The sequence below is a fragment of the Rhamphochromis sp. 'chilingali' genome, assembly GCF_963969265.1.
Source record: "Rhamphochromis sp. 'chilingali' genome assembly, chromosome: 3".
NCBI classification, from domain to species: Eukaryota; Metazoa; Chordata; class Actinopteri; order Cichliformes; family Cichlidae; genus Rhamphochromis; species Rhamphochromis sp. 'chilingali'.
In genome coordinates, this window is record NC_137931.1 from 6,265,678 (window position 1) to 6,290,248 (window position 24,571).

General features: G+C 41.2%; 1 protein-coding gene across 1 annotated transcript; it reads left to right on the forward strand.

Annotated features, from left to right (window-relative positions):
• The first annotated feature begins 30 nt into the window (after window positions 1–30).
• LOC308393821 (rho guanine nucleotide exchange factor 7-like) lies at window positions 31–20,051 on the forward strand. Its single transcript, XM_080877840.1, has 21 exons — window positions 31–514; window positions 1,835–1,918; window positions 5,611–5,695; window positions 5,829–5,953; window positions 6,140–6,344; window positions 8,076–8,167; window positions 9,296–9,390; window positions 9,892–9,987; window positions 10,749–10,871; window positions 10,975–11,113; window positions 11,288–11,347; window positions 11,626–11,772; window positions 12,068–12,154; window positions 12,293–12,371; window positions 13,585–13,715; window positions 13,831–14,052; window positions 14,211–14,304; window positions 14,881–14,970; window positions 17,031–17,127; window positions 17,421–17,475; window positions 18,106–20,051. The coding sequence occupies exons 1-21, from the start codon at window positions 350–352 to the stop codon at window positions 18,226–18,228; spliced, it is 2,394 nt and encodes a 797-aa protein (XP_080733966.1). The 5' UTR covers window positions 31–349; the 3' UTR covers window positions 18,229–20,051.
• Window positions 20,052–24,571: the final 4,520 nt, after the last annotated feature.

A 24,571-nucleotide genomic window follows, 5' to 3' on the forward strand; every position in this document is an offset into this window, starting at 1 on the left:
TCTTGGAGCAGCTGGTTTGACAATAATGCCGCTGCTACAGTTGTGTTTGAGCAAAGGTGATGCCAACATCCGCTGTGGGAGAGCCAGAGCGCAGACAATGAGGGGCTGTTAGAGGAAGGAAAAGCGGTATTTCTCACTTCCACCTTATTTTTTCTATAGCAGGAAAAAACAGCGCAGAGGATCCAGCCAGTGCGCGCTGATTGTAGTGTTCAAAACAAGGCGGGGCTGACGCCGCCGTCTGATTTTGGACAAACCACAAGTAGGTTAGCGCAGACACTAACAGGGGAGAGTGCTGCTGCTACCCCCCGCCGCTGCTTTTGTTGTTTTTTATGACATCTGAAAGTCAAGCATGAATTCAGCCGAACAGACGGTAACGTGGCTCATAACGCTCGGAGTCCTGGAGTCTCCCAAGAAAAGCATCTCGGATCCAGAGGCTTTCCTCCAGGCGTCCCTGCAGGATGGAGCGGTGCTGTGCAGGCTGCTGGAGCGACTCAGACCCGGGACGGTGGACAAAGTAAGTAAATGCAAGGGGAGAAAGAGGTACAACTGACTAATAATAACCCAGTGAAATCGATATAATATGGGGAAGCAAAAGAAAGGAAAACTGTGTTAAAAGTGTTCATGATAAGAGCTTCATGATAAATATTACATGAGACCAATTAAGCTTCATCCTGCGGAATTAAATATCCCTGGATGTGTAGGGTTCAAAAATAACAATCTTAAAAAACAAAAACAAAAACAAAAAAACCCCACCCCAATCACTTTGCAGAATATAAGATTTTTTTCTCTTACATTTTTTTTTTTAGTTGATTGTGAGGAAAATCTAAAATCAGTTCTTGCTACTTGAAAATACGACAATTTGATACTCACCACTGCAGTACAGGCTTCTTTTTTCCCCTCAAGTGTTATTTTCATTTCACAATTAAAAAAATATTCATGTCTATGGGAATATAAAAGCAGGAGGCAGCTTGTGAAGTTATATGTAAATGTGACCCGACTTCTGCATTAATAATATAATATTTTACTGAAACGCACCTAATACCAGCAGAAATACTTCTAACTGCCAATTATACTTAATGCACGCTACTTATATCATCATTATTCAACTATGACACTACATGTGCTTTGCTTCATAGGAAGTCAGAGCCAGTTCTAGAGTTTAGGAAGCTTACTGCTTTAATGTACAGGCTTATCAGCTCATCTCACACACACACACACACACACACACACACACACACACACACACACACACACACACACACACACACACACTGGACCATGAACCAGTCAACGTCATATCCTACTTATCAAAATAAAGGCACGAACCATGTCATTATCTACGGCTTGTTGCTCATTAGAATTATTATTATTATTTTTCTTATTTAGGAGAATAGCTCATAGCTAGTTGTCTTCGGTGAAGACTATGCGCTTATTTTAAGTTAGAATGTTGTTTTTTTTTTATTTCTGTTAAGCACATTTTGTGATAAGTAGTGTATGATGATAACATTAAAACCCGATGAACTAGCTGAAAAATTACATTATAGTACAAGCTCTGTGTATTTGTTGGCTACTTTCTTATTATTGTTTAACGAAAGCAGGCAGTTAAAGGTATGAAAATAATGCTTTTACTCTGAAAGTTAAACCCGGAAGTTTGACTGATTACCCGAGCTGGCTTGATCCTGGAAAGCAGCAAGTGCATAGGCAGCAAACGGCTGGAATAAGATTGTTTTCAAGCGGACGAAACCTTAGACACCTTCAGGAACTCTTCTGTGTCTATTATGAGTTGACAATTTGGGCTAATTTGGTGTTGTTGTGTTTTTTTCTTCGTGCACAGTTTTTCCAGGAGCCGAGGGGCGACAGCGAGTGTCAGAGGAACATAACCGAGTTTGTTAAAGGCTGCGGGGCTTTCGGTGTGGAGGTGAGTTAATGCACCCGTAATGTGCCCATTAACTGCGGGAAGCCTCGGGTGCAGCGTGTCCTGTGGTTTCACAGAGAGTTTCATTGTTTGAATGGACCCTCTTTTTTTTTTTTTTACTTAAAAAATGCATTTGTTATAGTAAATGGTAAATGGCCTGTATTTATATAGCGCTTTACTAGTCCCTAAGGACCCCAAAGCGCTTTACACATACATTCACACACTGGTGATGGCAAGCTACATTGTAGCCACAGCCACCCTGGGGCGCACTGACAGAGGCGAGGCTGCCGGACACTGGCGCCACCGGGCCCTCTGACCACCACCAGTAGGCAACGGGTGAAGTGTCTTGCCCAAGGACACAACGACCAAGATAGTAGCTGCTAATGGCACGAGACAGTACTCACGAGCTGAAAGTGTGTCGTTAATGAGTGAATACCTGTGGCTATTTCTCCTCGAGGAAGCATTAAAACACAACGACACAATTGTGTCCACTTGTTTTAATTCAATTCGTTAATTACATATTTATAAACACTGAAAAACACTGGAAGAAGGTGACCTCATAAGAAATAGATCCTAATGGAAGCCCTTTTCAGCTTTATTAATGCTTACTAAAGCTTTGTACATACCTATATGAGCCATTTTGGGGTATTCAGACACTTTTAAGCTTTATTACTGTATAATAATCTGTAAATATGAGGCTTTATATCATCAGGTGTGCGGTTTATGTGATGTTCATGTGGTCCAGGCAAACTTGGGAATGATTTTTCATAAAAATAAACTCGAAAGTTATAGTTTTTACTAGTTAGTCATTGATAAAGTCTTTAGCAAACGCCTACATGCGTGTTGCTTTATATAAAAGTTGCACAGTTTTGCTTTTATTTAGACAAGGTGGGCGTATCCTCATATGATACACTCCTCTACCCATGCTGAAAAGCACCAGCTGTGGTGTTGACTGTGAGGAGCAGAGCCAGTAAAAGTAGGCCAAAATGAGTTGATTTTCAGTCTGTCTCAAAGATGTTTCGAGCCCACAGGCTTGTATGGCTGTTGCTGCCTGTAGACCATTTGTAGTTATGGAAACAAGAAGCAGAGATAAGCGTGGATGCTCTGTTTTCATTTCTGACTTGGCAGCAGTATTCAGACTGCACAACAGATCAATAATTGGGTATGTTTGTTTTCAGGATGACTATAGTCCAGACTAAAGATGCACCAAATGTGAAATTCTGGGCCCATACTAGGGTCTAAAATAAAAAGAGCTGATGCTAGGAGTGATCCATTTTTATGTTTTTTTATTTATTTGTCATTTTTCTTATCACTTGTTTATTCTTTGCTTCCACGTGGGACACAACAGCTAAACACAGGCCATCACCACAGGTTAATATCCTTTATAATGACAGAGAATGACATCAATGTCTGTCGGTTATATTGGTGCGTTGCTGGTCGATACCATTGAGTTGTGGGTGATCCCATTTGGAATAAGAGAAAAACACAGGTAGTTAATGTGTGACTTGATCATTACCATAGTTCTCATTTGGGGCGTGCTTTAAGTCAAAGGGAGTGTGTTGTTGGAGGTGGAGCAGACTTTTCTGCTGATCTGAATGCTGTTTCAACTACTGCCGTTAATATTTGGGAATGAATAAGCAGTTGTTTGGCAAAGAAAGGGTTAAGTATGAAGCTGGATATTGAATTTGTTATAAAATGCTGTGCTAAAAATATCCATACCGCTCTCAGTGTTCAGAATCGCATATTAGGATGTGTGCTTCTGTCTGTGTTTGCACAACGGCAGGCCCAGGAGCCAGGTTATATCCTGGCTCACAGTGAGTGTGAAGAGAAAGCTAGTAAATAGTGTATGATGTGACACACACACACCCATGTACACACTATTGATCTTAGCCGTGGAAAAAGCCATGGGGTCATAATTGAGAAGAGTAGATTACGCAACACAAGAGTCAAGGTTCTAGACGTGTAGCGTGGTTTCGCTCAGGACTTGGAAAACAACTGTGGGCTTTTAGAAGAGGAATGGAAGGAGCATGAAAAGATGAAATGAAGGAGAGTAAAAGAGTGGGCTGATGTAATGCTGCACGCCAGGCAGCCCGAGCCAGTGGGTTTTCCAATCAGCTTGATTAGAGGCATGCCAGCCATGTTGCTGGAAGCCAAGGTCTCCATTACTAGCAGTCTGACTGACATCAGCATTGTAATTCTCTCAGACAGTCCTCGGGACAAGAAGAGGGCGAGCCAGACTGTGTGTGTCCAGCACAAGAGGATTAGAGAGCGGGCAATAAGTGCCGGCTTGAGCGTGGACGAACGCTGAACGTGATTAAGAAGAGCTGCACAGTTAATAAAAAACCCCCCAAAAAACAGTCGTGATCATAGATTGGCGTCTGCTGTTAATTAAACTTGACCAGGGTGGGACAGTGATCCTGTGCATTTTGAGTGCCTTCGCTGCAACAGTAGATCAAGTGCTGCCTATAATCAGGTAAGCTGTTTGACCTATGACAGGTGTTTGTTGTAAGTGAGTTGTGACGGTAGGTGCTCGTCTACAGATGCAGGCGAGAAAATCTACAGGGCAAAGTGTAAGACAAGCATATTGCATGCTTGATTTTTTTTTTTAAGGATTGTCTGAATTTGTAATTGTAGTACATTTTTTCTTTCAGCCTAATATGCTTCAGTGGAGCTAAAGTAATCCTAGCCTAAATCTTAGGACTCTGGTTGGACAGAAGTAAGAACATTTGTCAGTAACTGCCAAATGTAACACGTAGGATGTCTGTGTCAAATGCATTTTCCTTCATTAGTTAAAGTGCTTTTTTTGTGTCAGGTGTCAGATTGATCAGGGGCCTGCATTAAATTGCTAAAATGTGTTCACATGCAGCTGTAGCACTGTTGCTAAGTCTCATTTTGTGTCTTGGGCCAGTGCCAGTAGGAGAGGTGAATGTGTGAATTAACTTTTGGGTCCACGCTGCTCTTGACTACCAGTCAAGCTTGTATGCATAAATCAAACCAGAGCACTTTCCGAAAAAGGCAACATAAAAGGACAGTGTGGTTTTATTTATTAGATCAAAGCGACTCAGTCTGCGCAGAAACAGAGAATGAAGATTACAGATGTTCTTTCTTTTTAAATAGCTCTATTTTCCAAAGCTGACTTTTATGCCTCAGTATCGCCCCACCTTCACGGCTTGGGAATTTAGAAGTCATTCAGTGTGTGTGGTGTACACAAGATTAGGAGCCTCACAAGTATGTTGATTATGGTTTTGTGTGTCTGTGTGTGTAATGTGGAGATTAATGAGGGGGGGGGGGGGGGGGGGGGCTCAGACTTTAAGTAATCCTGGTCCAGACTGTAGTTGGAGTAGGGATGTAAGCCCCCCACTAACTACTTGTGTTTCTTAATTTTTTAGGCAGACATACTTCTTCATTATGTACATTTACAATTATTGAAGTGAACCAAATAGGAAGAAGATATTTTCTTGTAGTCTTGTTTTTTGTTGCCCTTTGTTTTTCAAACCCCTTTTATTTGCTTCCACATTTCTATGTGAGATACATGCACAGCTATTTCAGGAAGGCAGTTTGTGTGATTCTTGATGTCATGCTCTATGAATTTATTATGAATGTGTATTTTCCCCACTTTACGTCAAACCTCTCTATGGTTTATTGCTGTTCTAAAATTCCCTTCATATTCTTTATTTGGTTTTCTCTCCTTGAAGCCTTTCGAGGTCAATGACCTGCTGCAGGGACTGAACTTCTCTAAGGTGCTAAACTCCTTGGTTGCCCTCAACAAAGCTACTGAAGGTAAGATCACTGTGTGTGTGTGTGAGAGCAGTATTTATTCCATCTCTGCAAACATTTGGACTTTTTTGGAGCATCTTCCTGTTTGGCCACCACATGAATTTAAGATGTATTCAGTTGCATCATGCATTTGCAGATTTGAGTGTTTCTGGGGACACCGTATGTGTGGCACACTCCTCAACCTCAAGGATCAAGTCCTTTGACTCTCTGAACACTCAGAGTCGCTCCTTGAAACTGCTGCAGCCTCAGTACCGCAGCCTGGTGAGTAACCACGTCAAAGATAAGAACGGTAATAACAGCAAACAAACAGCAACAGGGTTAGAAATATTATTGTGTTGTGAAAAAGTTTAATCCTCTAAAGTCCCCTGAAGGTGGTGCCTGCCTGAACACGACTAATAAATAACAGCTTTCTGTTTTCACGTTGTTTTCCGCTCCTCTCGTTCACAGGACATGTCAGAGGGCAGTGGGTGTGGCCAGCTGTTGGTCAGGGCACGCTTCCCCTTCCAGCAGACCAATGAGGACGAACTGTCTTTCTCCAAGGGTGACCTCATTATTGTGACCAGGCAGGAGGAGGGGGGCTGGTGGGAAGGCACGCTGAAGGACAAGACTGGGTGGTTCCCCAGTAACTATGTACGGGAGCTGAAAGGAAATGGTGGGTTAAACTATTACTGCTTCAGATGTTGTGCACCACTGAGGAGAAATAACTCCTTATTGCTTTGGTCACAGAGGACAGTTTGATACCTTTCTGCACATGGGCCTCATGTTAAGATGTTTGACTTTACATATTCCCATCTTCAAGCCTGTCAGCAGATTTAGAGAAGCTTGCTTATAAAATATTTTGAACATTTTGCTTCCATCATGCACGATATGAGCCATTAATATTATATGACAGTTTCAAGTTTTAAAATGCAGTAAAATAAACATTGGAATTGAAAAAAAAAAACACTGCTAATATCAATTTAAAGTGAGGGTTGTTTCCCCCAAAGCAGCAGCAAAGACACACAACCAGATACACACAAACAGACTTCCTGCATGTCTGTTCTTACTGATTATAACTTCCTGACCTCTTTTAGTTGAATGATTTCTCAAGGACTGGACAAGATATCCTTGGCACGTACTGTAATTGAGATTTATTTCATATGTCATGTTTCTTTTTGGGTTTGTTTGTTTTGTTCAGAAATTCCCCTCATTCCTCGCCGTTCTTTAACATAGTTGCATAGTTAGGTTTCTTCACCCTGGAATTCAACAATAATCAACATATATGAGCTTTTTCTGCCTTTATTTTAATACTAACATGGTGTTTCTTCTTTTGACATCTTAGGTTAAATTTGTTGGTTAGTTTTGTTGCTTTTGGGGGAGGAAAGGCAGGACAGAAGGAAGAAAGCTTTGCAATAACACAAAGAAAGGAAGTTCCAGAACTGCTGTATAAAAAGAAACTTCCTGACTTTAACATCACAGCAGAAAACTTCAACCGTGATAACAGCACTCTGAGGAATGGCAGTAAATCCAAATGTCCAGTGGGAGTTGTTTGATGTGTGAGATAGCAGGCTTATACTTGTGATTGCTGTGCCTGTTTGTAGAGTCAACAGCGATGACATAAAGCATTCTTTTTGAGAGCAATGAACCAAGATCTAGGAAAGTGTCTTTCATAGCTTCCTTAGGTTGCTCTTTAGTTTCTGTAGTCTGTCGGGTGAGTTTAAAAAGTGCATTAAGGCGACCATTATCTGGAACATACTTTTGTGCTGTTGTCGCTCATCTTGCCTTACTTTGCAGTGTCTACAAATAGTGAAGAGAAGAATACGAGAAGGTTTCTGTTATGGGCCACCCAGGGCTGTAATAACAGTGGCCTGGACAATGAAATGACATGACATTGTCGAGTCAATGAGTTATAGCATTCAATCACTGGTTGACCTACATACTGGATCAGCCACAACATTGTCCTGCAGTTGGAGAATGTTGGAGCTTTCATCCCAAAAAATTTGTTTCTATGTGACATTTTCTGAGGGAGATTTTCTGGGTGCTCTTGTGCAGCGACTGTTGATCTTTTTTTACTAGATGAGACGTTCGGTATCAGTGCGCCACAGTGAAAGGAAGATTTATTGCTTTAGTTGCTGTGTGAGCGATCAGAACTGTTACTTTTTGGTTGTTGACCTTTGCCTTTTGATCAAGTTTGTCTTAAATTCTTAGAAAGAAAACTGTAGGGAGTTAAGTTGGTAAAGTAAAACATACAGTGACTTAAGAATATGTTGTGTTGTTATATGAGCACATCACTTTTATTTTTATTTGACAAAATTTGTATGTAGCTTGTATTTTGTTTTTATCTCTATTTTAAAGCCAGTGACCCTCTTTCTCCATTTTTTTTTTCTTTTGTTGATATTTTTAGACAAAACGTTAGACAAGCCAAAGTCTGGGACGCTCAAAAGTCCGCCTAAAGGCTTTGATACCACTATCATCAACAAGACCTATTACAATGTGGTAAGTATCACAATCTTAAGAAATTCTATTTGTGTGTGAGTGTTTGCTCACCTACATTGTGCCAATGGATGGATTTCTTAAGTGTGTGGGCTTTTGTGGACTGTTGCAATCTGTTCTTTTCCACACATCTATTTAATGATTGTGTAGCATGTAATTGTGGAGCTTGCATAGCACCCCTACGTGTGTCATCCTTGTGTGTACGTGCATGTGTGTGTGTGTGAGTGTGGCGCAGATGTAATGTAGGTTATTTCTTCCATTCCACTGGTTTCTGGGGCAGCCTTGCCTCAGGGTTGGCTACTGCTGATGCTTGCGTGAGTGTTTGTGAGTGTTTCAATAATGCAACAAGCTGCAAAACCTCACAAGACTATCCATCATTGGGTGGTTTACCTGAGTGTGTCTCACACACACACGCACACACAGACGTGCCTGAAGTCAAAGCTGTTCCTAAAAAAGAAATTCAAAAACACGAAGACATAGATAAAAGTTATTGTGTTTTTTCTCATAAAAGAATCCCCCAAAGCCTTAGAACAGAAGCTTTTAAAGTAGAAGATGCATGCTTTTCATCTGTTTGTGTGCTTTTTCATGATTGGTTGCACACTGGCATCGTCTCCATCTCCTCTTATAGATCATTTTTAAATAAAAAAATATAATATATAAAATAATATATACAAAAATATAATTTACAGTTGCTTAAAATGCTGGTAAACATATACTGGCTCCTGGCCTGAGGGGAGACACAGCGCTGTCTTATCTGTCACCGTGCAATTCATTAACCTCATTACTGTGAGGTTTCTGATGTCATGGCGAGATTAGCCAGTTAGCCTGCGGAGTCAGACCCTTGGAAAGCTAATCGAGCCAGGACAACACTACAGTTCCCGAAGGCTCCAGTGACTTTCCCTGTTAGTTTGTGACAAATGCGCTTCCCACTGAAAAGCTGTTTCCTTATAAACTCATATAACGCTGTACAATTATCCAAAACCTGAAGATAGACGTTTACAGTGATAGGAAACTCAATGGCCTGGGACTTTTTCACTCTTTCACTCTTTCCTTCTATATTTTAATAGTATCACTTAACATAAGTAATGGAAAATGTTGTGTGTGTGTGTGTGTGTGTGATGGCTTTTTCAGGTCCTACAGAACATCCTGGAAGCAGAGACTGAATATTCAAGGGAGTTACAGAGTCTCTTGGGTTCATACCTTCGCCCACTTCATCCCACAGACAGGTAGAGTTATTTTTACACCTTTCGTTGTTTTATTCAACAGAGTCAGATTTTAGAGGGGGAGGAAACGCACACGGGCATATCTATTACACTGTCGTAAATCTAAATTGAATATGTATACACATATATCTAATATTTACACACACATATGACAGAATATATTATTTGCTGTCCCTGTACATTCTGGAGCCAGGCATACTGTTATTATATATTTCAGGTAGATCCACATCAGACATGTACTTTAAATTACAGTGCCTTTACCTTGAATACATTTTCCTTAATATACTTTTTCTGTATCATCCTTATAGGGTATAAATGTTTGAAATTACAAGTCAGGTTTTAACAGTACTTGGCTGAATATAATTCATGAAATAGTTGGATCGATCTGACAGGTTATCTGTATATCTGTCTGTATATATACAGTGTGGTGTGTCACACTTGTGTGTTAGATATTTTCTGACACACGATCAGAGTTAATGCTCTGCTCTCTCCTCTCTTCTGCAGACTCAGCAGTGTTGACATCGGTCACATTCAGGCAAACCTGGAAGACATTTCAACCTTTCAGCAAATGCTGGTTCAGTCTTTGGAAGAGCACACCAAGTCAGTATATATTTATTTTCTTAGTCTTTACTGTGCATGTAATATTTTTGAGTTTTGACTGATGACCTGTGATAGACTGGATGGATGCATGGACGGAGTTTGGACTGACTGGTCAGTTTGTTAGTGACAGACATTTCTTTCTTCTCTGAACCTTGCTTGTTTTACTGAATAAAGTTTGACTGCTGTATTTGCAGGTTGTTAATTACACATGTAGTATATGTTTTTCTGAACTTTGACTATCATATAACTTCTCTATAGCCTTTCTAAAACATGCACAATACTCAGATGAACTTCCCATGTTCACATCCTGTTGCACTAAGATTACTCAGACCAGCAGCTGTCCTGAATGGACCTTCATGTTGGCGATTATTGTAACAACAGCGACATCTATTGGTCATATGAAGTCATACAACCGGTTTTTCCAGTTTGGACAAGTACACAATGATGATAATGATTTTTTTGGGGGTAATAAAAATCTTAAACCTGATGAACAACAGCAGCTGAGCCTGTGTTTCATTCGTATAGATGACGATTGGTTGTGTGTCACTAAATGATCTCTTTAACAGAAGACATTATAGTTTTAAAGTTTGGTCTTGAAATGTTGTTTTCCCATCAGTTTTCACTTCTGTTTTATGTTAAGGCTGAAGGCTGGCTAACACCCATAATTACCACAGAGTGAAACTTTTATCTTTATGTGCAGCAAGTATACTAGGATTCTGCTTTTATCCAGACTGGTATTGTCATGTCATTTGTGTGTGTAGACTTCCTGAGAGCCAGCAGAGGATTGGAGGGTTCTTCCTGGGCCTGATCCCCCAGATGAAGAAAATCTATTTGACCTACTGCTCTAATCACCCTTCTGCTGTCAATGTACTGACACAACACAGGTACTGTCTGATCATTTTAATCCACAGAAAAAAACTTTCTATCCCGAAAGAGTAAGCTCATGTGCTGTATTTTGTATATTTTGTCTGTGTGTGTGTATCACAGTGAGGAGCTGAAAGAGTACATGGAGTCAAAAGGAGCACCCCCCCCTGGGATCTTGGCACTGACCACTAGCCTAAGTAAACCCTTCATCAGACTGGATAGATACCCAACCCTGCTGAAAGAACTGGACAGACATATGGAAGTAAGCTTGAATTGCTCCCTGTCTTTCTGCATCTCTGCTAGTATACTCAAGTCCTGCAAACTTTAATTGAATCATTTTATCGAATGATGATAACTGGGGCAGAGAATGTTGACAAGAGGGAAAAAGGTTATTTGTTTTCATGTGCTTAAATCTTGAATCTTGTCTGTCTTTTAGGACCAACACCCTGACAGAGCTGATCTACAGGCTTCTATGACAGCCTTTAAAAACCTCTCTGTAAGACACATGCTTATCAGTCCTTAAACATTAAGCTAGTCAAACGTAATGTGCATGCTAATGTAGCCCAGAAATGAGGGGTACAAAGTGTATCAAACTACTCAACCTGCAGAAAGTAACCCATAAGAGGCGACTAATGGTGTCTTATGTTACATTTTTTGAGTTTGAGTGTAATTTTATGACCTGTTTTTTGTACATTTAACCTCTGTTTCACTGTATCAATCAGAAATGATGTCACGGAGCTTTTGAATGCCTGTTCTGTGTTTCTGTGTCCTCAGGCTCAGTGTAAGGAAATCAGGAAGAAGAAGGAACTGGTGTTGCAGATTTTAACAGAGCCGATCAGAAACTGGGAGGGAGATGATATCCGAACTCTTGGCCCTGTCCTTCACATGTCCCAGGCCGCAGTTCACTCACAGAACTGTCCGGTACTTATCACGACCTGCAAGAGCTTAACAACACACAGAACCTGTTGTTGTCTTTCTGAAATGAAAGGCATACTCACAGGCCAGCTACTGATTAGCCAGAAAAACCTGAGCATACTTGTTAAACTTAGCGTTTACACAAACTGTGCCGTGTGAATGTACCAGAAATTTATATTCACTCCCACAATGAACACCATTCAGTTCACAGTTCAATTCAATTTTATTTATACAGCACTTGGCACTTTTATAGTGCAAGGTAAACCCCTGCAATAATCCAATAAAACATCCTATTTTTCAGGAGTCAAATGAATGCTACCTCCTTCTCTTCCATCACACTCTGCTCATGGTCTCTGCCAGCCTGAGAATGAGTGGATTCATCTATCAGGTATGGCACACTTGATTTGATCGCTGTAATTTCCACAGTAATGTTCCTGTCACTAACATGCATGTATTTCTTTGAGGTGTCAAACATTACTAGCTTATCTGGTGCACTGATGAACACTGTTTCTGGTTGTGTCTGCAGGGGCGGATACCATTATCAGGAATGCTTATTTCCAGGATAGAGGATGGAGAAAACTTGAAGAATGCTTTTGAAATATCTGGTCAGCCCCTTTCTTCATTTACTACAAGACATTTCAGCTTAGCTCTTTTATAGAATCTCACTTGATTTCAGCATCTTTACACTCATGGCCTGTTTCAAATATGGGGTTTCACAGACAGTTTGCTCCTGATGATCTCATATTTACATTAGGCAGGAACACTGGGAGTCCGGGCATTTTCGCCAAAACTCTGAGATTCAGGGATTGTTTTTGCATAAATTCATTAATAATAAGAACCCAGAAGATACACTCCTTGCAGGACATGCTGAAAAGCATAAAGTGATTACTGTTGCAGTTTAACCCTCAAGTATAATTTGCTTTTTTGAGGACATATTTAAAAATTTAACATGTATACAAACTATCTTCACAAAATATTTTAGAAAATTCAGAATTTTTTTTATTATGTTTTACCTACACTTCTGCTTTTTTGTGAAACAATATTATTCCAAAGACTATGGAAATTAAACTACTGAGAGATCTATCCAGAACAACTATCAGGACACCCATGAATGAGTCAGCCAAGTCTGGTATTGTAATTGTTAGAATCCTGCACAGGAGTTGGTTGCAAGTTTGCAGTCCAAGAAAACAAAAACACTTCTACAGAAAAGACAGCTTCAAGCTAGACTGAAATATGCTAAAGACGACCTGGAGAAGTCGTCACACAGTCGTTCACACTGGAACTGCGTCCTTTGGTCAGATGAGACAAAACTAGGGCTCTAGGGCAGAGACGTTGCTTATGTTTGGAGAAAGCAGGAAGAGGTGTACAACCCAAAGGCCAAACAGTGGTGGGAGTATTATGCTGTGAGAATGCTTCAGTGCATCTGCTGCTGAGAATCTCGTCAATATGGAAGGAATCATGAAGAACGACAGATTTGTGAAGATTCTGAAAGAAACCCTCAAGAAAGCAAAACTGAGTCTGGTTCTTCGCTTTGTCATCCAACACGCCTCCCGCCAGAAACCCAAAATGAATGTTACAGACTGGCCTGCACAAAGCCTTGATTTGAACTGATCTGTATATAGTAAAAAATAGTCAGTTTTGCTTATGGATAAAAAGTAAGGGCTGTCGTACAAAACACAAGTAGCACATTCAGCATAATTTGGAAAATATAAGAATGACTGACTGGGGAGAGGAAGGTCAGGTTTCTTTTGTATTTGTATGATGTGTGTGCTTGTCTGCAATATTAACATCTTCCACTTTGTGTGGGTCATTGTGCAGGCAGCCAGGGTGAGCGCATCCAGGTAGCATGTAACAGTCAGCACGATCTGCAGGAATGGCTGGACCTTCTCACTAAACACACCCACGCTCCGGCTGCATCCACACACAAGACTCTGTCTGTCTGTCACACAGTAAGTCGGCACATTTTCTACAAAATAAATGAATTACAGCTCATCCACGTCATTTCCTTCTAATTTCCTCTCCTCTGATTCCTCCTCTTTTTCCACTTCACCCACCTCCTCCCAGCTGCCCTCTCACCCTGTCACTCCCTCTAGAAACTCGGAGTCTCGTGGAGGGAGCAGTGTGAGCACTTACCACACCCTTCCCCATGTCTCCTTGCATGGAATGGGAATCAGCAGCCCTATGTGGGGACCCCTGGAGCCACCGAGTACCCCCAAACCCTGGAGCTTAAGCTGCCTTCGCCCTGCTCCTCCACTCCGGCCCTCTGCTGCTCTCTGCTACAAGGAGGTGCTCGATTTTATAGTTTATTACAGAATAGATATTGCTTTTGGTGTCCTTTTTTTGCAAACATTTTTCTAAATTCACTTCTGTTGTATTGCGTGATATAATCCAAGACTTGACTGAAAAAGTGAAATCTGAATTTTATTTTTTATCTTTTTTTGAAGGACATGAGTAAGAGTCCTAAGAATGTGAAGAAGCTCCTCCCGAAGAGGAAGCCAGAGAGGAAACCATCAGAAGAGGACTTCACTGTCAGAAAAAGTAAGAACAGAAACTTGAACTTTCAACTATAAAATGTTGCCATGGGGACTTCTATTACTTCATAGCAACATAACTAATAATATTATTAGTAGTGAATCTAAATTTCTTCAGTTGCTTCTATTAGATAATGTTTAAGTACTATAATCTTTAATCTGTCAGAGTCACGCATTTTGCTAAACTTCCAGCTGGACAGCAGTGTAACACTGAATAAAACTGGAATAGTTTTTGAAGTGTCTTAGACTCAAGAAAGTAACTCGTCCATTGTGACAGCCCATTAAGTACATTTCTATCAGATTTTATGAATGGAAGGAGTTCTCTCTAAGAGAGTAAACCAGCATATTCATTTCATTAGCAGAAACCCAGTTTTTAATAAAAACAATGCATAGTCCTCACCTCTGCTGAAATCCAAATTGTGTAGATTTTCTTTGGTGATCACTTTAACTTTGATATGTGGTTGAAGTTGGAGTCAGCCTTTATTGAATCTTTTAGAAAGCTGTACAGTGAAGAAATGTCCACCAGAGGGCGTGTAGGTGCAGTCTCATCAGCTCAGTTCCCTGGTCTGCCCTTGTCTCTCAGGTACAGCAGCTCTAGAGGAGGATGCTCAGATACTCAAAGTCATTGAAGCTTATTGTACCAGTGCCAAGACACGACAGACTCTTAACTCCAGTGAGTACGCACACATCCATCAGCGCAACATATGTAAACGCATCATGCGTAGAACTACATAGTTGCTGTGTCTTATTGGAAACCATTGTTTGTTTTCTGCTTTTGGCTCTAACAGTTTTTTCTCTCTTCTCCTTTTATGTCTTACCTCACTTCCTCTGTTTTCCTCATGCTCCAATTATTGTATTAACTGTTAACATACACATTGTGCTACTGGGTTTTATTAACATCATCCATTTATTTTGTTAATTTTGTCATCACTATGTTTATATTTTTTATCCCATTCAACCTGGTTTTCTGGTTTTATAAATTATCGGTTACACTTTCACTTTGGTTTATATTCCTTCCTTCATCCCCCAAACATTCAATTTGGTTTTTCAAATGCCGTCCATTGCTGGTTCTGTAAAGCCTGGCAAGGAACTGACCTCATGCACAACCACGTACTCGCTGACAACAGCCTCACAGTGGCTGGCTTGCCTGGCAACCCTCCGTGTTCTGACCAATCAGAGGACTCGGATTATGACAGTATCTGGACTGCCCATAGTTACAGGACTGCCTCATTTTCTCGTAAGATATCGATGTTGCAAACCCCGACATGATGCTGAACCAGCTGGTTTACATAGTGATCGATATGTACAGTGTTGTGGAAAAGTATTTGCCCACTTCCTGATTTCCAGGTTTTTGCATATTTGTCACACTTACATGTTTCATATCATAAAACACATTTTAGACAAAGATAATCCGAGTAGCTACAAAATGCAGTTTTTAAATGGTAAAATTTTTTTTATCCAAACCCTTCTTGGCCCTGTGTCCAAAACGAATTGCCCCGTAAAAACTGATTGTTTCCCCTCTTGGTAGCAAGGACTACAATCCAGCATTTGTGATAACTGGAAATTAGCCTTTTACATCAGTGTGGAGGAATCTTGGCCCACTCGTCTTTGTAGATTTATGTTAATTCAGCCACACTGGAGGGTTTTCAAGCATGTACTGCCTCTTTAAGGTCATGGCAAAGCATCTCAATCGGATTTAAGTTTAGATTTTTTGTGTTTACTTTCATTATCTGTGTCTAATATTACAATTTGTTTGATAATCAGAAATATTTAAATGTGACAAATATGGACAACACTAAGAAATCAGGAAGGGGGCAGATATTTCTTCAAAGCATTTTATATATTAGTGTAGTGATTCAAACCTTCCCCTTGCTGTCCGTATACCTGTGTACTGTGTGTCTGTGCTGTATAATATGTACACAGTAGTTATCTCTGTGTATTACCCTGTGTGTATTCTCATTAGCATACAGCAGTCTGCTAATATACCTGATAGTAAAGTATGTTTATTGCTGTTTGAAATGTATACAAACAAAACAAGCAAGTAGACAAGTACAGTAACATAATAACTGGTGATACGTTCATGACAACCATACAGATTGCCTTTCACTGCAGGTTTAACCTCCTAAGACCTGAACTCTTCTATGGCATGCATTTTTAATTTCTCTTTGATATTTGGGCATATTATGACCCAGTGAATGTAAAAACAAGGAATCACCAGATTATCTTTTTTTTTTTTTATCTGATTTTTGTTTCTAAGAAAAATGAGAGCCACATATGAGGATATTCTTTTTAGATTTCGATAAAACAGAGGCAGTATAATGTCCTCGTAAGTGGATATCACTCCCTTGTAGAGCAAAATTTAGTATTTTGGTCTAGACAACCCAAAATGTGACGTCCACATATGTGTACGCCAAGTCCTAGGAGATTAAGTGCATATAGCCTCAGTCAGGCTCCAGGTAAAATGAAACAGATTTCTCAGTGTGCACTTATGGAACAGACGTCTGTCAGAGGTTTGTGTTTGAAAGTGCCACATTTCATTATCTTATATCTGCCAGCAGTGAAGGTAATATTATATCATTTGCTTGCTTGTAGTTTGTAAGGCATAACCTGTTAAAGCCTCTGATATTGTTCTTTGAACTGTATGTTTACAAGTTGAAATGATAAGAGGTTTGTGCATTTGTCACACAGGTTATATTTTTTATAATAACCTGACTGTTGTCGGTGTCGAATCAGGTTCCAGTAGGAAGGACGTCCAGGTGTTGTTCCCTGAAGAGGAGAAGATTATAGTGGAGGAAACAAGGAGCAATGGACAGACTGTAGTAGAGGAGAGGTGAGAGACAAAGATGTTTTTTTTAATGTTTGCTATAATGCTTACATACAGAAAACTGATACTGCCTTTGTCATCCCTGTGGGCATGCAGTTATTATGGCAATAAATAAAAAGAAACGTTTTAAAAATCGAAGGCATAAATATGCTTAATGAAAGTGGAGGATACTAAACAGAATCTCAAAGTATATAAATCCTACATCAACACTCATGCAGAGACTTAAACATGTGAAACTGTGCATATTCAGTCAGTGCTGGTGAAGCTAAATAAATAAGAACTGTTTTCTGTGCCTGCAGGAGTCTGGTGGACACTGTGTACAGCCTCAGAGACGAAGTCCAGGAACTCAAACAGGTCTGTCTCCAGTTCTTTTAGAAACAAAGTTATTGCTGCCAAGATCTTCTTACTGTAACCAGTTTATTGCTCGTGTTTTACATAAAAGGTTCAAAATTAGGTCCAAGAACACAGATGGTCTCCAAGAAGTTGCTGGCAGTGTGTTTGAATGCATGCCTGCATGTTTAATTAAGGACACATGCTGTACTGGCAGATCCTTTATCCTGATACAAATAAAAGAAATTAGGGTTTTGGTTCTACTGACAGAATTACTGCAGATCATTAATACTTTGGAGTATTTTTGTAGTAGCTACAAACTAGGGATGGAGACTGTTTCTAAACAGAGATCAGGTCCTGAATGAGTAAAAATATACTTAGTGTGGAGCACAGCGCAGTGTCATGGGTTTTTTACTTTGGTTTCAAGACAAAAGTTCCATATTGGTGTAACGGAGCAGCTGAAAGAAGCCTTTTCTGTGCATCAATGCTATTTATGACCTAGATCACTGTGGTGGCTTTGACCTGACCTTTTCTCTGCCTGTTTCTGCCTTTGCAGGTTCACTTTATTTTTGGCGACGAATTTGATATCTATTGTCTCTCTTTTGATTTATTTTCATCTATTTTTTTCTCCTTATCCTTTCACCCTTCCTCCAGGACAACAAGAGGATGAAGAGGACGCTAGAAGAGGAACAGCGGGCAAGGAAAGAGCTGGAGAGGATTGTGAGGAGAGTTCTGAAGAACATGAACGACCCGACCTGGGACGAAACAAACCTCTGAGATTTGTGTCAGACACTGAAGGATGAGATTAGTTCCTGACTTTTTAATGACTTGGAAATCATTGAACCTGTGTGGACAACAAGCTGCTCATAGTTAATTCCACTGCAGCATGTCTCCATTTCCACTAGCTTTGACCTTCACAGTGACCTGTGTGCCAAACTGTGGACCAATGTAAAACACCTGCCAGCTGTTGGCAAAGCTGTCCCAACTGACCTTAAAGCTGTGAAGCCATACTAGCCTGCAGGCGAGCTGATTAGCCATCTTTGAAACACTGACACGAGAATCAAGACTTTTTTTTTTCCTGTACTTGTGTACTTCTCTCTCATTCCTTTTTAGTGCAACATTTCACAATTGCTAGGAAATTATTTTACTGACTGGCCTTGGGCATGAACACTAGCTCTACATGGGCATATATATTTCACAGATATTTGAGCTGTGTGGACGAAACTCCTCCTTGAAACTTGAATTTTATTCCCACACTCCACATTTTATTTCTCATTTTCTGATTTTAATATAATCACTTTGGTTCACTGATTTCTGAACTTAAAAAAACTACAAACTTTTTAAATGCAATCTAAGTCTACCAGCACTTATAAGAGACCTCACAGGTTTTACGGGATTAAATTGCATTTTTAGTGTCGTGTTAATACAAAAATGATCCATATAAGTGCATAGCCTTACTGATATTTGCTTGGACCTACTGTGTCAGTTTATCCACCTCTGGGTTTAGACAATTGTGCTTAAACTTGTCAAATAATAAACAAGAAATCATAGAAAAGGGTAGTTGCTGAAAATAAATCAACAGTAGTTAATGTCAAAAGGTTTCTCAGGAATTAAGATGACCATCAGGGAGTTCCAGATTCACATCCATTTCAAATTTCACATCCAAAGCAATATCTCAAAAAAATTGATTTGAAATTGTAATGCAGGGTTACTCATTTTTTTTGTAATGATAAAATAAAAGGAAAAAGTGAGATGATAGCATTGAAGTAAAGAAACAGCATTTTGCTCCTGATCAATCTTATGGTTGTGAAATTAATAAAATGTATAAGCTACCTTTAAAAACACATCTTAACTTGTGGCAACACATTATTTATCATATGTACACTGTAAAATAAAAGTAATAAAAATGTCAGGGAACAGTCCAGAGTGTAGGAAATAGTCTAACCCTAAAAACCCCCAATGTAATTCAAAATATCAACAGAAACCATGTAACAATATGAACACTAAGAAAACAATTAGGTTTTTATTTTATTCCACATAAGCGCCGGTACACTAAAACGATGCTCAGAAAAGCTCCCACATTCGTTTTCATGCAGTTCTAACAATTTTTTCAGAGGTAAACGAAACACTCAGAGTGACGGATCTGCACTCCTTCTTTATCAATACCAAAGGCAAAGCAATACAACACTGGAAAATCTTTTTTATGATGTCAGTACGCAACTTATTGTACAATGTTTTTTTTATATATATACATATATATGTTTGATGTTATGTTTTTATTCTGGCTTTGATTTGTAACACTCGTTGTTTTCTACTTGACCTCGTCGATCACGCTAAAGGTGATTTGTACAGAAAAGCTACGCTTTTCTCGTGCCATTGGGAGAAAAAAATCTTTTGTTAAAGCTTTTATCTTTAAAACTTCACTTACAAATGACATATTACTGAAACCAGAACCACATTAATGTAAGCTATGTAATACAGTATGCCATTTTTTGGCGCTAGCTAATGTATTTAACTGAACGTGATTAATGTAAATGCATTGTGTGTTCAGATGTTATAGCAGTGAAGACGATTACAGTAGTTACTGTGACAACAATCACCCCCCCCCCCCCCCCCCCCCCCTATTTATTTCACCCATTTCTCTGAGTGAATAAAATATTGAACCAATCGTGGATCTCAGTCTCCATAATAAGTTCTATCATTGATTGTGATTGATTGGTGTTTCTTTGCCTGTTGTGCGCTGATGTTTTTCTGCTGTTCGCATTTTGATGAATGCCTTCCTGTGTAAGGCCAGCACCACATTAATATTTCTTTTGTTGAACAGTTTTATGTTTTTTAGGAGCCCCATGCTGGGCATGTTGTGACATCTTCCTAACACAGTTATACTACAGTAAGGGACAGATGATCAAAAAGGAAAGATGGTTTAAACTAAATTATAAATATAGCATCATTTCATAATAAGGTCTTCAAAAACCTAAAACATAAATGTGAAACTCCATCCATCCATCCATCCATCCATCTTCTTCCGCTTTATCCGGGGGCAGCAGCCTAAGCAGAGAAGCCCAGACCTCCCTCTCCCCAACCAACCCTCTCCAGCTTATCCGGGGGAACACCAAGGCGTTCCCAGGCCAGCCAAGAGATATAATCTCTCCAGCATGTCCTGCGTCTGCCCCGGGGCCTCCTCCCAGAGGGACATGCCCGGAACCCCTCACCCAGGAGGCATCCTTGTCAGATGCCCGAACCACCTCAGCTGGCTACTTTCGATGTAGAGGAGCAGCAGCTCTACTCTGAGCCCCTCACGGATGGCTGAGCTTCTCACCCTATCTCTAAGGGAGAGGTCAGCCACCCTTCGGAGGAAGCTCATTTCCGCCACTTGTATCTGCGATCTTGTTCTTTCGGTCACTACCCACAGCTCGTGGCCATAGGTGAGGGTAGGGATGTAGATCGACCGGTAAATTGAGATCTTCGCTTTTTCACTCAGCTCCCTCTTCACCAGTGTTGGTCAAGTTACTTGAAAAAAGTAATCAGTAACTAATTACTGATTACTTCCCCAAAAAGTAATCCCGTTACTTTACTGATTACTTATTTTCAAAATAATTAATTACTTAGTTACTTAGTTACTTTTTAAAAACATGATTTACAACCTGAATAGGTGATAAAGCTTTCTTTCAGCTTTCTTTCAGCCCAATTCTACTTTTCTGCATAATCCATCATACAAAATGTAATCAAATGGAAAAGTCTCTTTTTTTAACTTGTTTTATCAGTTTTAATCTTTTAACTTTATGCATCAAGCAAAAATTAAATTATATGCAACATTCTCTGACTTGAATAAATTAGTTTAACATTTAAACCTATTTTCTGCACATTCCAGCACATAAAATAAATTTTTTTTGTGTTTACACTCAGTCTTTCAAATAGATGCAAGTAAAACACAGCAGAAAATAAAGTCAAAGACTCAGCGGTCCTGTTGCTCTATTTTCACCTGTAAAGCAGGACTTGGGTAGGCGGAGGTTTACCCTGGTGCAGGTGTGCCGCGGTCAGTTGAAGAATCCCAGAGTTTCTCTGTGAATTTCCCATTACATCGTAGCGCACTCGGTGCTTACTCGGAAGTTTAGAGGTTTTTTTCGCTGTAAAAAGAAGTTTTCTTCCCACGCACAACGGACACTAATGTTTTTGTCACTTTTTATGGAATCAAACTCAAAGTAAGGTCAGTACTTCCACGCTTTAAAAGCTGCACGCTCATACTCTCTCCCGCACTCATATGATCCATTGTTGATCTGCACACAGCTGTTGTCACGAATGTCGCACTCGCTTACGTCACTGTCATGAGACATTCTCGCAAAAAACTCACGGTTTTAGTAACGCAGTAACGCAGCGTTCCTACGGGAAAGTAACGGTAATCTAATTACCGTTTTTGCAATAGTAATCCCTTACTTTACTTGTTACTTGAAAAAAGTAATCAGATTACAGTAACACGTTACTGCCCATCTCTGCTCTTCACCACGACGGACCGGTACAGCGTCCGCGTCACTGCGGCCGCAGCACCAATCCGTCTGTCCAATCTCCTGCTCCCTTCTCCCATCACTCGTGAACAAGACCCCGAGATACTTGAACTCCTCCACTTGGGGCAGGAACTCATCACCGACCCGGAGTGGGCCACTCCACCCTTTTCCGGCTGAGAACCATGGCCTCAGATTTGGAGGTGCTGATCCTCATTCCCGCTGCTTCACACTTGGCTGCGAACCGTTCCAGTGCGAGCTGGAGGCCATCGCCCGATGAAGCCAACAGAACCACATCATCCGCAAAAAGCAAAGATGAGATTCTGAGGCTACCGAAGTTAAAGTCCTCCGCCACTTGGCTGCGCCTAGAAATCCTGTCCATAAAAATTATGAACAGAATCGGTGACAAAGGGTAGCGCTGGCGGAGCCCATCACCCACTGGGAACGAGTCCGACTTATTGCCGGCAATGTGAACCAAGCTCTTGCAACAGCTGTATAGGGATCGAATGGCCCGTAGCAATGGGCCACACACCCCATACTCCTGCAGCACCTCCCACAGGACACCCCGAGGGACACGGTCGAATGCCTTCTCCAAGTCCACAAAACACATGTAGACTGGTTGGGCAAACTCCCATGCACCCTCAAGTATCGTCGAGAGGATAAAGAGCTGGTCCAGTGTTCCGTGACCAGAACGAAAACCGCATTGTTCCACCTGTATCTGAGGTTCGACTAGCAGACAAACTCTCCTTTCCAGCACCCTGGCATAGACTTTCCCAGGGAGGCTGAGGAGTGTGATCCCCAGTAGTTGGAACACACCCTCCAGCCCCCTTCTTAAAGATGGAGACCACCACCCCAGTCTGCCAGTCCAGGCGTACTGCCCCTGATCTCCACACAACATTGTAGAGGCATGTCAACCAGGACAGCCCTACAACGTCCAGAGCCTTCAGGAACTCGGGGCGGATGTCATCCACACCAGGAGCTCTGCCACCAAGGAGTTGTTTAACTGCCTCAGTGACCTTGCCCCCGGAAATTGGCGGGTAATCCCCTTCATCCAAAGACTCTGCTTCCTCCTCGGAAGACGTGTCAGTGGGATTAAGGAGGTCCTCGAAGTATTCCTTCCACCGCCCGACAATTTTCTCAGTCGACGTCAGCAGCGCTATACCAGAGCTATACTTTTTCCATGGCCTCTCCGAACTCCTCCCAAACTCGAGTTTTTGCTTCAGCCACTGCCCGAGCCACATTCCGCTTGGCCTGTCGATACCTGTCAGCTGCCTCCGAAGTCCCACAGGCTAACCAAGCCCGATAGGACTCCTTTTTCAGCTTGGTGGCTCCCTTCACCTCTGGTGTCCACCATTTGGTTCGGGGATTACCACCATGACAGGCACCAACCACCTTGCGGCCAGAGCTCAATGGAGCAGCTTCGGCAATGGAGATTGTCCATTCGGACTCAATGTCCCCAGTCTCCCTCGGAATGCTGTTGAAGCTCTGCCAGAGGTGTGTGTTGAAGATCTCGCAGACTGGGACCTCTGCTAGGCATTCCCAGCACACCCTCACTATGCATTTAGGTGCACTGGGTCTGTCCAGCGTCCTCCCCCGCCACCTGATCCAACTCACCACCAGGTGGTGATCAGTTGACAGCTCAGCCCCTCTCTTTACCTGAGTATCCAGAACATATGGTCGCAGGTCTGGTGATACGATTACAAAATCCATCATCGACCTGTGGCCTAGAGCGTCCTGGTGCCACGTGCACTTATGGACACTCTTATGTTCGAACAAGGTGTTCGTTATGGCCAAACTGTGATTTGCACAGAAGTCCAATAGCAAAACTATCGGGTTCAGCTCAGGGAGGCCGTTCCTCCTAATCACGCCCCTCCAGGTCTTGCTGTCGTTACCCACATGAATCAGAATCAGAATCAGAAACTTTATTGTCATTGTCATGAGAACAATGAAATTAAGAATGGTCCCCGATCATTGCATCATGAGCATTGATGTCTCCCAGTAGGACAACAGGTGGAGGACCTTCCAGCACAGATGACAGTCAGGACCCGTTTCCCGACCCTAAGGCGCAGGGAACAAACCCTCTCATCCACCGGGAAGAACCCCAACATGCCGGCAGAAAGCCGAGGGGATATTAGAATACCCACCCCAGCCCACCGCCTCTCACCAGGGGCAACTCCAGACTGAGACAGAGTCCAGCCCCTCTCCAGGAGACTGGTTCCAGAGCCCAACTATATCTAGCCGGTACCTCTCAACCTCACGCACTAACTCCTGTGTGCTTAGGAAAAGAGAGATTAATTTATTCCATAAAATATCACAGATTGCACCGCTCAGTACATCCGGCCACACGAGGAAAAATCTGACTTTTTAACATAAATCTCAGGGCAAAATTACGCCTTTAAACTGATTATTAGTTTTTCTTTATTTTCCCCTGAGTTATTGGTTCTGCTATTAGTTAGCCAATATGTAACATGCTAATGCTAATTAGCTAAAGCTATAGTAAGTCTTGACTGCAACCAACCCACCTACTCACCCAATGAAGTCACATTCTGTACTGACACAAGATGCCACTAAACATGTTTTAAAAACTTAAGCACTTATTTCCTAAATCTATCTACACAATG

What these genes read in the sequence shown, in the direction of transcription:
- LOC308393821 (XM_080877840.1), top strand. Translation starts at nt 350, where the DNA reads ATGAATTCAGCCGAACAGACGGTAACGTGGCTCATAACGCTCGGAGTC. An exon ending in TCTTTGGAAGAGCACACCAA is followed by an intron (nt 9,988 to 10,748) that starts GTCAGTATATAT and finishes TTGTGTGTGTAG; the next exon opens with ACTTCCTGAGAGCCAGCAGA. An exon ending in ACGACAGACTCTTAACTCCA is followed by an intron (nt 14,971 to 17,030) that starts GTGAGTACGCAC and finishes GTGTCGAATCAG; the next exon opens with GTTCCAGTAGGAAGGACGTC.